The 15,049-nt window shown below is 36.1% G+C and overlaps 2 protein-coding genes across 3 annotated transcripts; one reads left to right on the top strand and one right to left on the bottom strand.

Annotated features, from left to right (window-relative positions):
- Window positions 1-4,436: 4,436 nt before the first annotated feature.
- On the top strand, window positions 4,437-9,600 carry LOC307141575 (uncharacterized protein). Its single transcript, XM_079841903.1, has 5 exons — window positions 4,437-4,491; window positions 4,943-5,741; window positions 5,827-5,964; window positions 7,956-8,026; window positions 8,200-9,600. The coding sequence occupies exons 2-5, from the start codon at window positions 4,952-4,954 to the stop codon at window positions 8,533-8,535; spliced, it is 1,335 nt and encodes a 444-aa protein (XP_079698029.1). The 5' UTR covers window positions 4,437-4,491; window positions 4,943-4,951; the 3' UTR covers window positions 8,536-9,600.
- Window positions 9,601-9,607: 7 nt separating this feature from the next.
- On the bottom strand, window positions 9,608-15,014 carry LOC307141577 (uncharacterized protein). 2 transcript variants are annotated; one of them, XM_079841906.1, is made up of 5 exons: window positions 14,862-15,014; window positions 14,329-14,577; window positions 11,754-11,865; window positions 11,498-11,620; window positions 9,608-11,343 (listed from the first exon to the last, which is right to left on the bottom strand). In XM_079841906.1, exons 2-5 carry the CDS (start codon window positions 14,528-14,530, stop codon window positions 10,866-10,868), a joined length of 915 nt encoding a protein of 304 aa, XP_079698032.1. In that variant the 5' UTR covers window positions 14,531-14,577; window positions 14,862-15,014; the 3' UTR covers window positions 9,608-10,865. The 2 variants fall into 2 exon arrangements, with proteins under 2 accessions (XP_079698032.1, XP_079698031.1); XM_079841905.1 differs by having other exon boundaries at window positions 11,754-11,886; window positions 14,862-14,980.
- Window positions 15,015-15,049: the final 35 nt, after the last annotated feature.

The raw sequence follows: 15,049 nt of genomic DNA, 5'->3' as shown, positions 1-15,049 counted from the left end.
CATAATTATTTCTAGTGATGTCCGTATTTAATCAGTGAGTTTTGTGTACAAAGGTTAGTAAAATCTTTTTTTAAGATACTCAAAAGGCAAATTTGTTATCCAGTTTACATCAACTGTTTATATGAGTTCAGTAAAAACCTCAAGTCGGATAGAACGTTTAGTGTACTAGATTAAATGTGTTGTCCATTAGAATATAAAATGTCTCATCACACCTCACAAATGCGTCAATATCAGAACGCATTCTGCAAAAAAAATACACTTACCTCTTGTCTTGCATGCGTGTGCGTAACCATATCATGCGCGCATGCGCAACCCGTTTGCCTCCGTGAGAACGTCATTACAAAGTAAATAAAGTTGAGCCACACCCATTCTACTTCTATTAGCCTACAAAGTGATACATGCAATTAACAAAAAATATAATGAATATCCTCCTGGGACCCACGAATAGACTTTTGTCCACTGTAGTGGACATTATATTTTAGTGAATTTCTCTGACATCATGTCACATGTCACAGTCTGGGTGTCCTGTAAAGAGCACATCCCGGGCTTTGCAGAGATACCAAATGTTTGGAGGTTTTCACCAGGACAACAACAACTTCTTGATCTTTAAAAACGGCTGACATTAATGTTTAGCACTCTTATGGAAATATGATAATATTTTTTAATTATAATTTAAATCGGATTAATTTTCAAATTGTTTGTTATAAATCAACATCTCAGAAAAATGTAATGGGGTTTCTAATCAAAATATGATTTTCTGTTACAAAACAGGGCATTGATTTCATAAATGTCCACTGTAGTGGACGCCAAGACTTAAATCATGTTTATCAGGCATTTTGGAGACATAACAAGTGAATAGGGAAATAAATTGCATATCAATATTCCTATGAAATATTAGATATTATTATGAAAATGTTGCCAATTATTACTCCCATTATTACACTTCTTTTTTCATTACATGTTGCACCAAGAACACATTAAAATGCAAATTAGATGCAGTGAATAGATACATTGTATTGAATAGGAAAATCCAAGTATGGCAATTTTACCCACATATTTCATAAAGTAAAATGGTATATCAATGCATTTCATTATATCTTTCATAACATAAAAAATTATATCTTTCAAAAAATCCTGAAACCTAAAAATTGATTGGTGAATTATTAATAAATCCCATTGTTTTTGCCTATATATGCAATTTCATGTCATTTTATTTTTTAAACAACTCAGTCCTGGTGTCAACTACAGAGGACACATCATAACATATGAATAAAATATAATTTGTCAAAAATGTTTTTTTTTTTTTTTTTTTTCATTTGTTTCTTATGCTCTAAACCAGGGGTGTCCAATCCTGCTCCTGGAGGGCCACTGTCCTGCAAAGTTTAGCTCCAACCCCAATTAAATACACCTGTACCAGCTAATCAAGGTCTTATTAGGCATACTAGAAACTTCCAGACAGGTGTTGAGGCAAGTTGGAGCTAAACTCTGCAGGACAGTGGCCCTCCAGGACCGACTTTGGACACCCCTGCTCTAAACAATGTAATGACATGAAAAAATACTAAATTCAAAACACTTTTTTTTCTGGGTCCCAGGAGGATATAATAAATAAAAAAATAATATAGCTATATATATTTTTGTATTATTATTAAAATTAACATTTCATGTTGTCATGTGCTACACGTGTATATAGAGTAGTTGAAGGAAGTCAATTTTCTCAGACAATTGTGGCTCGTAATATGGGTAGGCTATCTACTATGTTGTAGAAAAAATTATGTAACATCTCTGTGTTCATGTGCTGAATGTGCTGGTTCTCCCTTTCTCTCATCTCAATTAAGCTGTAAAATCAACTAATGAATGTTACTCATCCCACGAGGGATTTCCCCTGTTGCTTCACGTCTGTGCCTCTGACTCTCTTACCCAGCTTTGTTACACCCTGTTCATTCATTATTTACATGATGTTTTGGTCCCACTCAATAATTCAAAATGGTCACGTGATGGTCTAATAACTGGAGTAAAGTTCAGAGTAAAATAAGTATTTTTAATATTGTTTATATGGGTAGTTAAACTGCAGAAGACGAGCTATACATATGGAGAGACATTCATAATTATTAATTATAAATGAATGATTAAAATGGTGAAAAACATAAAAGAAATGAGGATCAATCACAACATCTAAAAATAGGCTACATTTTCCCTAATACAGAAATTTTACATATGTACCCACATAATTTGACTGCAAACAAAGACACTGAATACAGTGGTTTTTAATGTTTGCATCATTAAGGCATATCAAAGAAACACTCACTTCATACAGTAGCACATTTAGTTATAAAAAAAATCATTACAGAGGAGTTAAAAGAAAAGCATTAGTAAGCATTTGTATTTTTAGAAGCATTATGCAGCTAACATTAATCATCTGTCTGAGAACATATGTGTGTTTGGAAGGTGAGCTTCCTGCCAGCTATGCATTGGGGGATACTTTATCTTTTGCATGTCCCTACATGTCCTTGCCAGGACACTGAAACCTCCAAATCATACATTTACTTGGTTTAAAATAATGAGAATTGATGTGTGTCTCTGTTCGCACTCACACTCCTTGGTTTGAGGGTGCAATTCTTCACTTGAATGCCAAATTGACAACAAAGGTCACGCTCAGTCTATATGGCATCAAAATCCCATCTGTCCAAATCATATTAACAGGAACTTCCTTATATAAAGTTGTCTGCATGGTGCATTTCCCACAAACCACAGCACTTGACAGACAGATCTGGTTTGCTGATTGTTTGCCGTGTCGCAATTACTGCGCCTCTCAGCAATAAAACCTTCTTCCCTTGAATTATGTGTATGACGCAAGCACCATTTCCCAGACTGGGAGGCTTCACATGTGCGTGCTAGGTATTGAGTGAAAACAAGGTGACAAGTCAAACAATTGACTTCCAAGAAACTCATGATTTCAGTGCAGCAGCCACGGTCTGCCCACACATCCTTCAGATGACCTCTAGTGGCCACAGTATTGAACTGTTTGGTGTAAATGGACCACAAAAATACACAAGAGATGCCTTTAGTTAACTCATCTTACACATATGGAAGTAGATGTATGTGATATGCAGAAATATAAATCATAGAATGGAACTGTATCTTTACAGGATAATGCGTTATGTAAGACAGGAAGTACTATATGCTATATTAAGAAGTGTATCTGTCATCATTTACTGGATGCCACTGTAATGTACACCTACACTGTCTGTATTGGCACTGTATACAAAGTTAAAGAAATCACCTTGGTGCACTTGTATTCTTGTTATCATCACAAACTCAATATAGACCTATGCTTTGAAAGTAAAAAAGCGTCTGCTAAGGACATAATGTAATATGCAAACGGGTGTTATTTGTGTATTTATGCTTTTATTTATGTATTATCCAGTTCAATAAACTGCTATGAATACAAAAAACTATAAATCATCAGTACTTTATATAATGGCTACATCTGTTTTAATGAATAGCGAAAGCATGAAAAAGATCTAATGTCCTTTTTTGGTGAAAAGCAGCCTGTAAACAAGCCCACAGAAGACAAACTGGTTTGACTCTGAATGGATTTTTCCTCTCTTTCATTTTCATGCAACAACATGTGACATAATGTATTGAGTTAAGTCAAATGAATGGTCAAATTAGCTCAATCTTTTCCAAGTGTATTGACCAAATATCTTCTATATCATTAAAGCATAATGGAGGACTTTTTCCTGATTTTAGTCTGGTAACATTAGTGCATTATTTGATATTATTTTCACAAAATCAGAAATGCCATTTCCAAAATATATATATTGCAACTCCTGAATTTTCTCACTCTTGTCTTGTCTTGCTTTCATTTTTATTATGAGCTAGAGTCAGACATTCCATGTCTTATCTGAGGTCTCTACATTTATATCTAATCATGTAACGATAGCAGACACTTTTATCCAAAGCAACTCCACATAAGGTAAGGTTCAGGAATTTCTTTACCTCACAATGAGGCCAAGGCTACATGACATCTAACAGAATTTACAGTAAATGGCCTATTGACTACAGAATGATGCAATCTGTCACGTTTTAGGCATAACTGCATGTAAGCCAAACCCATGACTTGGGGGAAATTAATAAATTAATTGTTGTTTTATTGTTTTAATGAGCTATTATTGCACAGCTTAGTTTAAACCTCTCCTCTTCAAATTCACTTGGACTTATATGGTCTAGGTTTCATTGTAAACAATTTTCTGGTGGCATTTCCTTATTGTTCTTCAAACATGGAGAGAAAACTGCGTCGAAACTGTAAACATCACCTGACGAGTGTGTCTACCTGAGTGATGTCACCTCTGGAGAAGCGCCTGCTGATTGGTGGCTCTTTCAGGGAAAATGGGCGTCTTTAAACGTTGCCTACACGTCGAAGGTTCAATAAAGACACAAACAGTCGGTCACCAGTGGAGATAGAACGAACATCAAAGAGTGTGAGAAATTGTAAGTCAAATAACCAATGCTTTAGTCGAAAATTTCAATGCTTTCCAGTAATGTTCACATTTGTTATGTTTTCGTTGCTAGCTTTATAGGCGTGCCGTTACCATGGTATTTAAACGTATTTTTAATAGCGGCGTTTCTTAAACGGATAGTTCACTAAAAAATATATATATATATATATATATATATAGGCTATATATATGTTGTCTTAATTTACTCATCTGTATGTTGAAAATCATGTTAACAACTCTTACAATGCCATTCTTATGAGAAACACAAATGGGGATTAAAAAGTGAATGTGCTGGCCTATAATAATCAGCGATTAATCTGATGGTATTTGTCCAAATTATTAAAATTGGATGGTTAATTTGTCAGTGGATAATTCACTTGTTCTGTTTAAAAAAATTAAATATTTAGTCAAATAAATGTTAATTTGCATTGTTGTTTTTACAGTGTGACAGCATGGCATCCATTTCAAGTGATACCCAGCACACCCCTCAGCTGCTGTCAGTTGGAGAAAAGGATAAGAAACGCTTGCTAGAGGTGTATGTTAAGCGAAGTCTCAGCCTTAACGACGGATCACAGTGTCCTTGGAGACGGGAGGACAGAGCACGCAAATGGGTCGCCATCACAGAGCAGAAGGCAAGGGATCCCAAATCTCTGAACTTGACTGCACAAGCCTCCATCTCAGATGAGGACATTAGATATGAGTCTGTCCTTGAACCACAAGTGGACAAAAAGGATACGTCTTCTGAGAAGAAATCCAAAAAGTGGAAAGTTAAAGGCAGTCTGCGTCGTAACGATGGCTCTAATGGGTCGCAGAAGTCCAATGCCAAACCCAAGAAGTGGTTTCAACATTTGGATAAGGGCAAGGAGGAAGGTGGGCAAAGCAATGAGGCTCCCCCACAAACAAGTACAGTTACTGTTGGAGATATTCATTCAAAGACGCCAGAGTCTTCTACAGTGGAAAGGAAGGACAAAGAAGGGAAGAAGACAAAGAAACCCACCGTATGGAAGACCGTCTTGAGCTGGTTTTCCAAAGGAGGCAATGAAAAGGAACAAGATCATCAGAGAACTGAAGAACAACTCCCACTTTCCCATCCCTCAACACCCCAAATGTCTTGTTTGCCTTTGGTTGATGGCAAATCGAAAGGTGACCTCAACCTGCGGCGCTCAAAGTCTGCGAAAAAGAAATCGTTGCACAGGAGATCGTCAAAATGGAGGCGAAGTGGAGATATGTCCGATGCAAAATGTATGTATCTCAAGTTTTCTCAATGTATGTTTGGCTGTATTCATTTGCATTGGGGGGAAATTCTAAATACTTTTTTTTGTCACAGCTGTAAAGATGGTGGAACCCACCACCTCGTACTATGAGAAAATGTCAGAGGAACTGGAGAAAATTGTGCATGAAGTGAAAGACAACCCTGCCGATGACAATGCCACTTATCAGCCAACAGACCAGAATGGTGTAAAAGGTGAGTGATATTATAATTACTCTCTTTGAATGATGCAAAGTAGATGGGTTAAATATTAGGTGGAAAGAACGCCACAGACCGGTATAGGGTTCAGCTGAAGAAGGATGAGATTAAATGCAAAGTTCACCACATCATGTTGTTTTTAAAACACTTTCTGTGACTGTCAGATCTTTTGAGAAATGTCTCCTTTGCTGGACTGTTTGGTTTCCAACATTCTTCAAAATATGTTCTTTTGTGTTCCACCAAAGTAAGAAAATCATACAGGTTTTTGAACTGAATTTGACAGAATTTTCATTTTGGCTAGTTATCACTTTAGCAACAAAGCTGTTTCACTGATCATTTAAATAATTATTTGCTCATTCTTATGTTGTTGCCAAACCATATGCTGTTATTTTTTTAGTGGAACGCAAAAGAGTATTTTAAAATTTTTAACAATTGACCGTTCGCAAAGACCCGCCCCCTTTAGTTACTGTTGCTATGTCCGACAAGCCGCGCTCTCACACCACACACACGTTCTTCTTACGCAGTGATCTTAACACATCGCAGAGCAAAGAGGATACTGACAACGCACTGACAGACAGGACAGAGTGGGTTACTTTTAATATGAAACAAAGACTCAACTCAAACAATAAATACCGTTTTGTGGCTCTTTAATGTGTGGTGACAGGTCGCTGTAACGCCTCAGTTAAAGCTGCTCGTGAACCGATCATCTTTTCCGTCTAGTTCATTTATAGTATCAAATAAACATGAATGAACTTCAGAAGGAATGTTGTTTCAACCGCAGAAAGATGTCAGTACACACCGTTTTTCAAGTTCAAGTCCACCAACGTTAATCTACAAACTCTCTTGACTGCTTTGTCCGACAAAAATGGCAGATTCTGCGAATGGCGGATTATGATTGGTCAGATCGTCTGTCAATCAAACTCCCGGCAAAGGGTGAATTCATAGTGTCCATGAAGGACAAAAAGTGCCATAAAAGGAGTCCATGACTTCTGAAGTAATACTATTTCCACTCTGCTTTCGTTAAAGGGATAGTTTACCCAAAAATGAAAATTAGCCCATGATTTACTCACCCTCAAGTCATCCTAGGTGTATATGGCATTCTTCTTTCAGACGAATAAAATCGGAGTTATATTACAAAAATTCTGGCTAATCCAAGCTTTATAATAGCAGTAATAGTTGCTCTGTTTTTAAAGTCCATAAAAAATGCATCTGTCCGTCAAATAACGTGCTCCACACGGCTCTGGGGTGTTAATAAAGGCCTTCTGAAGCGAATCGATGCGTTTGTGTAAGAAAAATTTTCAACACTTTTTCCATAAATTGAATACGGAAGGCGATCAGCCAAAACTTAACTTTATAAAGTTTTAAATATGGATATTTTTCTTACACAAACGCATCGATTCGCCATTATGAAGGCCTTTATTAACACCCCAGAGCCGCGTGGAGCACGTTATTTGACGGACAGGTGCATTTTTTTATGGACTTCAAAAACAGAGCAACTATTACTGCTATTATAAAGCTTGGATTAGCCTGGACTTTTGTAATATAACTCTGATTTTATTCATCTGAAAGAAGAATGTCATATACACCTAGGATGACTTGAGGGTGAGTAAATCATGGGCTAATTTTCATTTTTGAGTGAACTATCCCTTTAATTTTACTCTCCATAATCTGCAAATTCTCACACAAAGGCTCCAGAATCTTTGAATACAGCAAACAATTTATATGAACTACTTTTATGGTGCTTTTTGTCCTTTGGAGTTTGACAGATGTCACCACTGTAACCGGTTACTGAGCGGAAAAGCTGGGTGAAAGTTATTTAAAACAAATCTTTTGTGATCAGTGAAAAAGAAACCCAGCATACAGGTTTTGAAAGGAGTGATTAATAAGAGCATAGGCATTAGTCTCAGCCTCAGGTTGTTGTTTTTTCTCTTGTTACTCAAAGCACATGGTATCTTTTATAATATTCCTTCATTTTTCTGCAACTATAGTCTCACAAGAAGAGGTTGTCAGGAGAATCACAGAACTGATAAAACGGCAAGGGGACATAATAGATAACCGGGTAAGTGTATCGCATTTCCATTACTGAGACATTTTGTTTTCGTTTGGCTGATGTTTGTTTCAGTTTCAGACATGTAAAAAATGTTAAAACCTGTTTTACGCAATGCGGTATTTAAAGGAGGTCCACCCGTTTCCTTTTTCCCACTAATGTTTTCTCCTCTCTTGTCCCTCCAGCTGAAAGAGAACGACACCGTGTGCAACTATCTGGACGGGATCACCTATAGATCCTTCCAGCAAATGGCTGATCAATATGTTCAGTCAGAAGTTCCAAATAAGAAAACCCACACGCCCGTCGTGGCACCAGAGCTGGTGAAGTTCGCCTTCACTCTGGACTTCACGGCCCAAGTCGCTAACCTACACCGGCAGGCCACAGGACACATCATGGGCTTCGGGAACCAGTATCTCCAAGATCGCTTCACTCACATGAGCGAGAGCCATCCGCATCTCAATGACATTAGAGCAGAGGATCAGAACACGCAGAGCGCTGAGCAACAATACATTAGCTTGTAGAAGCTAGGGCTTCTAGTGCCCTGTTTACACCTGGTTTTAAGACGTGATTTGGTTCCACAACTGGATGACGCTAAATACAGGTGTAAAAGGGTCTAAAACTTTGAGCTTGTCCACTTTCGACCACTTCCAGAGGTAGTCGAAAACGCATTCAACTGGATTGCTTTCATAGTGTAAAAAATACTTGAATGCGTTCGAACCATAGACTGTAAAAAAAGACTTGGGGAAGCATTCTAGCCAGACAGGATTTCAACTTTGTCGGCTGAAGACCCAAGTTTGGTTTGAAGATGGAAAAATGTACCAAGTACAATGTTCTCTCACCATTCCTGATTTCTAACACACACTCACAGCGTTCGGCGTGGTCTTGCGGCTGTCAGAGCAGAAACTAAAATTTTTCTGTCACTTGAGTGAGAAGAAATCAGGACAGAAGTGGTTGAAAGTGGACAAAAGAGACAGATTAAACACCAGGTGTAAACAGGAATGTCTCTCCTTCGTCTACTTGTGATCAGATTGACCAAAACGCATCTTAATACCAGGTGTAAGCCGGGCCTAGTTGACATAGTTTTGCTGGATATACCTTTGAACCGTATCAACACAAAAAAAGATGTAATGCATTTTGTTTTTCTCTCACAATAACCCATAATGTGCTAACACGCATCAAAAAGAGCTGGTTTGGTTATATTATTATAGAACATATAAAACTCTTGGTGAATATTTCTAGAGAAAATGAGTCCACCAGCCTTTGAGATGAGCGGTTCTCTCTTAATGTGAACATGCCAATCCTTTGCATATAATGTTGCAAAGTGTAAATTGGAAGGAAAAAAAACATGAATGAAGTAAGCTAGAGAAAGCTTAATGTGAATATGTATTCTGCAAATGTTTGCACAACTGCATTCATTATTTTTATTTATATAATGTATTTTTTTTTTTTTACCTGTATATTATACCTCAAAATTGTAATCTATACTCACTAAGCATGTATTTTAAATATGCTTTAACTGTCTATGCGGGCATATGCAGAATGTTTAGACCATGAAGATGAAATATATTGAATAAATATGTTTTGTTAAGTGTTGTCCATGATATCATTTATTTTCCTCAAAAATGTTGTTAAATACCAAATCTAAATTATTCAAGATACAGTTAATGAGCATGGTAAATATGGCTAATGAATGACAAAAAAGTATATCAGTAATATGATTACAGCCACCATTTGATCCATCCTTAATTTGGGTATTTTTAATTTTTATAAAAAGCTTTTTTCAATAAGCAGTTTCAATAAATGTTCAATAAATCAGGTGGTCCAAATCCAACTTGATAATGCATTTATTAGATTTCAACAATCTTACATAAAACAGAATATGATTTATTTTTTACATGTTTACTTTATTCTTACTACTTCATTGAAATAATCATTTAGTAATATTATGTACTTTTGTAATTTGTCTTATTAGTGTTTGTTTTTATTAAAGAACAATAATATCTATATAGTTTTTAGTAATTTTAGTACTTCTACTTATTTTATATCAGTTAGTTCAAGTTTATTTAAGTTTTTTTAAGTTTAAGTTTTTCCACCTCTGTTTATATTATATTTAATTTTAACTTGATATCAATTCCCAGAAAGGAGTTTTAATTTTAATAGTAAAAACACTGATATGCATATATTGCCATATTCAGAGTATCAACCAAATGCTTTACACATGCACTGTAAAAATAATAATAATAAAGTTTCAACTTCAAAAATAGGTGTTCGTGCTGCCTGAAATTTTGAAGTTATGTCAACTTGAAATGTAAAGTTGTACTAAGTTAGAACTTGGATATTTGAGTTGACTAAACTTAAAATTTTAAGGCAGCACGGACACTTACTTTTTTGAGTTGAAACAACAAATGTAGACAGTCTCCAGCAAGCATGGCCGCCATTTCACTGTCTCGGTTAACTATAGACCCGATGTAGTCCGGCTATGAGTAACCCACTTCTAGCCAAAATAACCTTGAACCTTGAATTTGGTTACATGTCGTTTTTGCCAAAATAACTTGTGAGATGTATGATATTCCATCATGTAAGCATGGTCAACAGTGATTACAAGGTGTTTGGTTTCATTTCTTTGACATGTTCATGTTTTAGATGACTAGTCTATTCTTGGGCTATGGTTAGACGTCTATTACATTTTCACTGAAAGCCCGAATTTTGCCTTGTTTTAGCTTAGATGTCAGGGCCCTGTTTGGACGGATGTCTTTTATAAATGCAAAATTGCTTGCTGGGGTCATTGTTTTTAATCAGTCATAAGAGAGATTTTTGAGAAACTTGTCTGACATAAATAACGCACTGTCCTTCAGTCTACCTCTTGCACATCCATGTAGAAGATACAAGGAGAAGAGAGATCTACTTCTGCATTCCTGCACTTGTCCAAGTCTAGTAATAAGCTTCTGTCGTAATCTAGCGTGTCCTTCTGAAGCTGTGGCGTTTCAGAATGGCTGTCCATTTCTAACTCTAAGTTGAGCTGCAGGAGGAAGGTTGAAGATAGTGGTTTTGCATCTGTAATGATGTTTTCTGTCTTTTTGCAGAAAGCGCCGGATCCAGCGAGCTGGAAGCAGAGGGAGGATTGTTGTCTAAACCACAGAGGCTGGGTCTGGCTCCTGCGCTCCAGATGCTTCTTCGAGGTTGAAGTAGGAAGACGGCATGACAGAAAACGCAAAGCAATAGAAAGTAAAGAGAAAGAGGAACAGGGAATGAGAGTCAAGGAAAGAGGAAGGAGACAGGACCAGGGTGCAAGAAACAGAGCAGGCGTGGGAATTTGCAAAAGCAGGAATCTGAAAAAAATCAGGAACATCTAATAATGGTACAAAGATCAAAATATGCATGTTGTTCTTAATTCAGAAATAATGTCACATTACAGAAATAAAATAATTTCATGTTGATTACAAGGTCAACATGTAATCATGTATAAAACTTTCCTAGTTTTACCTGTTCGGCAACAATCCTCTCAAGTTTGCGAGGGCGCACTGCAGGTGTATGATCACTTCCTGTTTGAATTCCCTGCATGCAATCAGAACCTGGTGGGGAATTTTCTTCGCCCAGCACACAAATCTACACACACACACACACACACACACACAGATGAAAAACAACACTAGGAATGTGAGTATGCGCTTACGTATTTTTCCACTGATAAGATACACAAACAAAAACATGAGCAACTGATTTAGACTAAAGGTCTAACCTATAGAGGAACGAGATGAGAGTTGTAGAGGGCAGAGTGTATGGCAGTAAGGCGTAGGATATGAGACGACACGGCAAGATGTTGTTGTGAAAGGTCCAGATGCCAAACTGTTCTGCTAGGTTACAAAGCAAAGCTGAAGAGAGAGATTTCATTTTAGCATGTGCATATTAACATGTAGGCCTATAGAGTACAGTGCTGGACATTACACTGCATATAGCCTCAAAAAGGTTCTTGCACCAAGTGGAATCGGTAAAAAGTTCATGACATTAACTATGTCTTTTTGTCATCTTCAGAAATCATTCTAAAATGCTGATTTGCTGCTACAGAAACATTTAATCAATGTGGAAAACAGTTGCGCAGCTTAGTAACCGTAATGTCAAAAGAACAGCATTTATTTGAAATAGGAATCTTTTGTAAAATTATAAATATGTTTACCGTCACCTTTAATCAATTTAATGCATACTTGCTGAATAAAAGTATAAATTTCTTTTAAAAAAAAAAATGTGCATGGCCCCCAAACTTTTGAATGGTTGTGTAATGATACTGTATTCATGCATTTTAAACAAGAACTGTTTAAATTGTCAGGGCTGTATGCCACCAGATATCCAGCTAAAAGGGAACGTTCTCAGAATGTTCTACCAAGGTTCTCTCAAAGTTATGACATTCTTCCAGTAACATTAGTTCCGGCAGTAGTAATAGATTGTTCAAAGGTTTTTGTTCAATGATTTCATCTGGTCTTTATTAATGTTCTCAAAACATAATGTAATGTACATAATGTACATAACAAAATGTATTATTTATAAATCCATTATGAAACGTTTTAGTTGGACATTCGTCTAACATTTTGAAACGTTACTTGTTCCAGAATGTTCAGAGAACAGTCAAAAGCAACATTCCCATGATGTTTGCAAAATAGAACGTTTGCATACCCTTACAAAAAAAAGTTCATTTTATGAAGTATACTTAAGTAAAGTTCAAGTATATTTTTAAGTAAACTTAGTAATACTAATATCAATGTACTAGAAGTATACTTGTAGTTATTTGTTTCAATACTACTTGGGATTAAATTTACCCACTTTTTAGACTAGTTTACAACTAAGTTTTTAGTTTGTACTGCAAGTGAACTTATAGGTACTGATAGTTTACTAGTCAAATACTTGTAGCACATTTTTAGCTTTAGACGTATACTCTCAGTAAACTACTACTTTAGTAGTTTTATACTGCAAGTATAGGCCTACTTGTAAGTTTTAAGTGAACATAACATCCTACTTATAGTTTATTATTTATATATTAATTTTTGCAGTATACTGCTATGTTCCTATTTAGGTATTAATTATTTATACTTGAAATATACCTTTAACTGTATTTTATGGAAGCTTGTTTCCGCCACAGAATAAAATATTTTAAAGGATAATTGCGACTTTTTATCTCATAATTGTGACATCTCGCAAAACAGTTTATATCTCGCAAGACTTACTTTATAACTTGCAATTATGACTTTATTTCTCAGAATAGTGAGATATAACCTCGCAATTGCGAGTTATAAAGTCCAATTCTGAGGGGGAAAAGTCTATAAAGTCAGAATTGCGAGATATAAACTTCAGTTCAGTATAAACTTCAGAAAAAGTCAGTTGGTTTATATGCTGTTTAATGATCAAGTTATTTTACATTTGCAAAAAAATTTTTAATCTCTTGTTTCTGCTTCTTCTTCGCCTGTGTTCCTGAGATTCTGTGCTAGAAGATGCGTAATGCTGGCCCACCCCCGAACTTATAACAATGAAAACATGGATTCCTATGTACACTAGTGGACTATACACAAAAATTCTGATATTCAGAATTAGGAAAATATTTGTTTCTTTTTTCGTTTCTCAATATTTTCAAACAATATAAGTTTATAAAACAGTATGTAAAACTATGTGAAAAAGTAATTTAATAGGCCACTCAATCAAAAGAGTAAACACAACTACAAGCCAAGTATACTTACTTAATTATACTTTAAGTATACCAAAAGATTGAGTACAAGTATAGGCCAAATATACAGTACTCAGACTATTCTGTCAGTATAAGTCAAGTATACTTAACTGCAATTTTAGGTATATTAAGATATTATATAAAGACTGTTTAAAACTGTTTTTTAGTTTAAAAGAAGCATATGCTAATACCACACTTGAATAAACGTATTTTTCGTAAGGGTAAACAAGAAAATATGTTTTTAAAACATTTTAAAAACGGGATGTTTTGAAAATTCAGAAAACATTCACATTTTTTTTCATAATTTAATGGCAACGTTAGCAAAACGTTCTTAGAGCATATTTTTTAGTTGGGTAGTGTTTGTCATACCTATTTCACTAAGTCACAAACAACTTGTACCACAAAAGCATTTGCCTATCCTTCTGTAGAACAGGTGGGATATGGGGGCGTAATGAGGGTAAGAGTGATGGAGGGCTGCCCGCTGGACCTCATAAAACTTTGCTCTTCATCTGCCCATTTGAATCTTTTTTCCCAACCCCAGAATCAGCTGAGAGTGTTGGATGTGCATTGAATCTGGAATTATCATGTGTATTCGGCTCCTCACCTCTTTGTATCCACGCTGGTAGGCTGATATATAGTAACTGCTCCAGTGAGTTCAGGTTCCAGGGAAAGTCCTCAAGACCATGATAGTACTCCTCCGGTAACTCAGTATCTGCTTTTATCTCTTCAGAATGCTCCCCATCGCCCCATCTTTGCTCCTCTTCCTCATTGATCTCATATTCTCTGACTTCTTTTGTTCTCTTCATGTTCCCGTCCTTACATACAGATTGGCTGGTGGTTTATGTCTTTGTAGCTAATGGATTGCAAGCATGTTGTCTTTTAAAAGATTTGTACATTTAAAATCTAATGTAAAACATTTAGGCCTGGTTTCACAGACAGGGCTTAGATTAATCCAGGATTAGGTTTTAGTTCAATTAGGGCATTTAGTAGCTTTTGATGTGCATCTTGAGACAAAACAATGGCACTGACATATTTTAAGATACACGTATCAGGGCAAGTTGCTTTCCCACCAGTTCATCTCAGTTCACCTCTAGAGTTGAGAAAGAGCTAATATGTGTAAAATTATAGGTTACTTACATGATCGTTCATATCTTTCAACTCCCGGAGTGGAGAGGAGAGCAGCAGAAGCTACTACATTCACTTCGAGAAGTGAATTAAACTCAGGTTTATTTTACAGAGAGAGACAGTGGCCAGTCAGCATGACAGGGCATTTGCCAGTTTTTGCCAATTGGATCTATTTTTATACACCACAGACTAGTGATTGA

The sequence above is a fragment of the Gobio gobio genome (assembly GCF_949357685.1).
Source record: "Gobio gobio genome assembly, chromosome: 17".
Taxonomy (NCBI): Eukaryota; Metazoa; Chordata; class Actinopteri; order Cypriniformes; family Gobionidae; genus Gobio; species Gobio gobio.
The sequence above is the reverse complement of the archived record's forward strand: the minus strand, read 5'-3'. Positions and strand labels throughout refer to the sequence as shown.

What these genes read in the sequence shown, in the direction of transcription:
- LOC307141575 (XM_079841903.1), top strand. Translation starts at nt 4,952, where the DNA reads ATGGCATCCATTTCAAGTGATACCCAGCACACCCCTCAGCTGCTGTCA. An exon ending in AGATATGTCCGATGCAAAAT is followed by an intron (nt 5,742 to 5,826) that starts GTATGTATCTCA and finishes TTTTTGTCACAG; the next exon opens with CTGTAAAGATGGTGGAACCC. An exon ending in GGGACATAATAGATAACCGG is followed by an intron (nt 8,027 to 8,199) that starts GTAAGTGTATCG and finishes TTGTCCCTCCAG; the next exon opens with CTGAAAGAGAACGACACCGT.
- LOC307141577 (XM_079841905.1), bottom strand. Translation starts at nt 14,530, where the DNA reads ATGAAGAGAACAAAAGAAGTCAGAGAATATGAGATCAATGAGGAAGAG. An exon ending in ACCAGCGTGGATACAAAGAG is followed by an intron (nt 11,887 to 14,328) that starts GTGAGGAGCCGA and finishes CTCTCTCTTCAG; the next exon opens with CTTTGCTTTGTAACCTAGCA. An exon ending in AGAGGATTGTTGCCGAACAG is followed by an intron (nt 11,344 to 11,497) that starts GTAAAACTAGGA and finishes GATTTTTTTCAG; the next exon opens with ATTCCTGCTTTTGCAAATTC.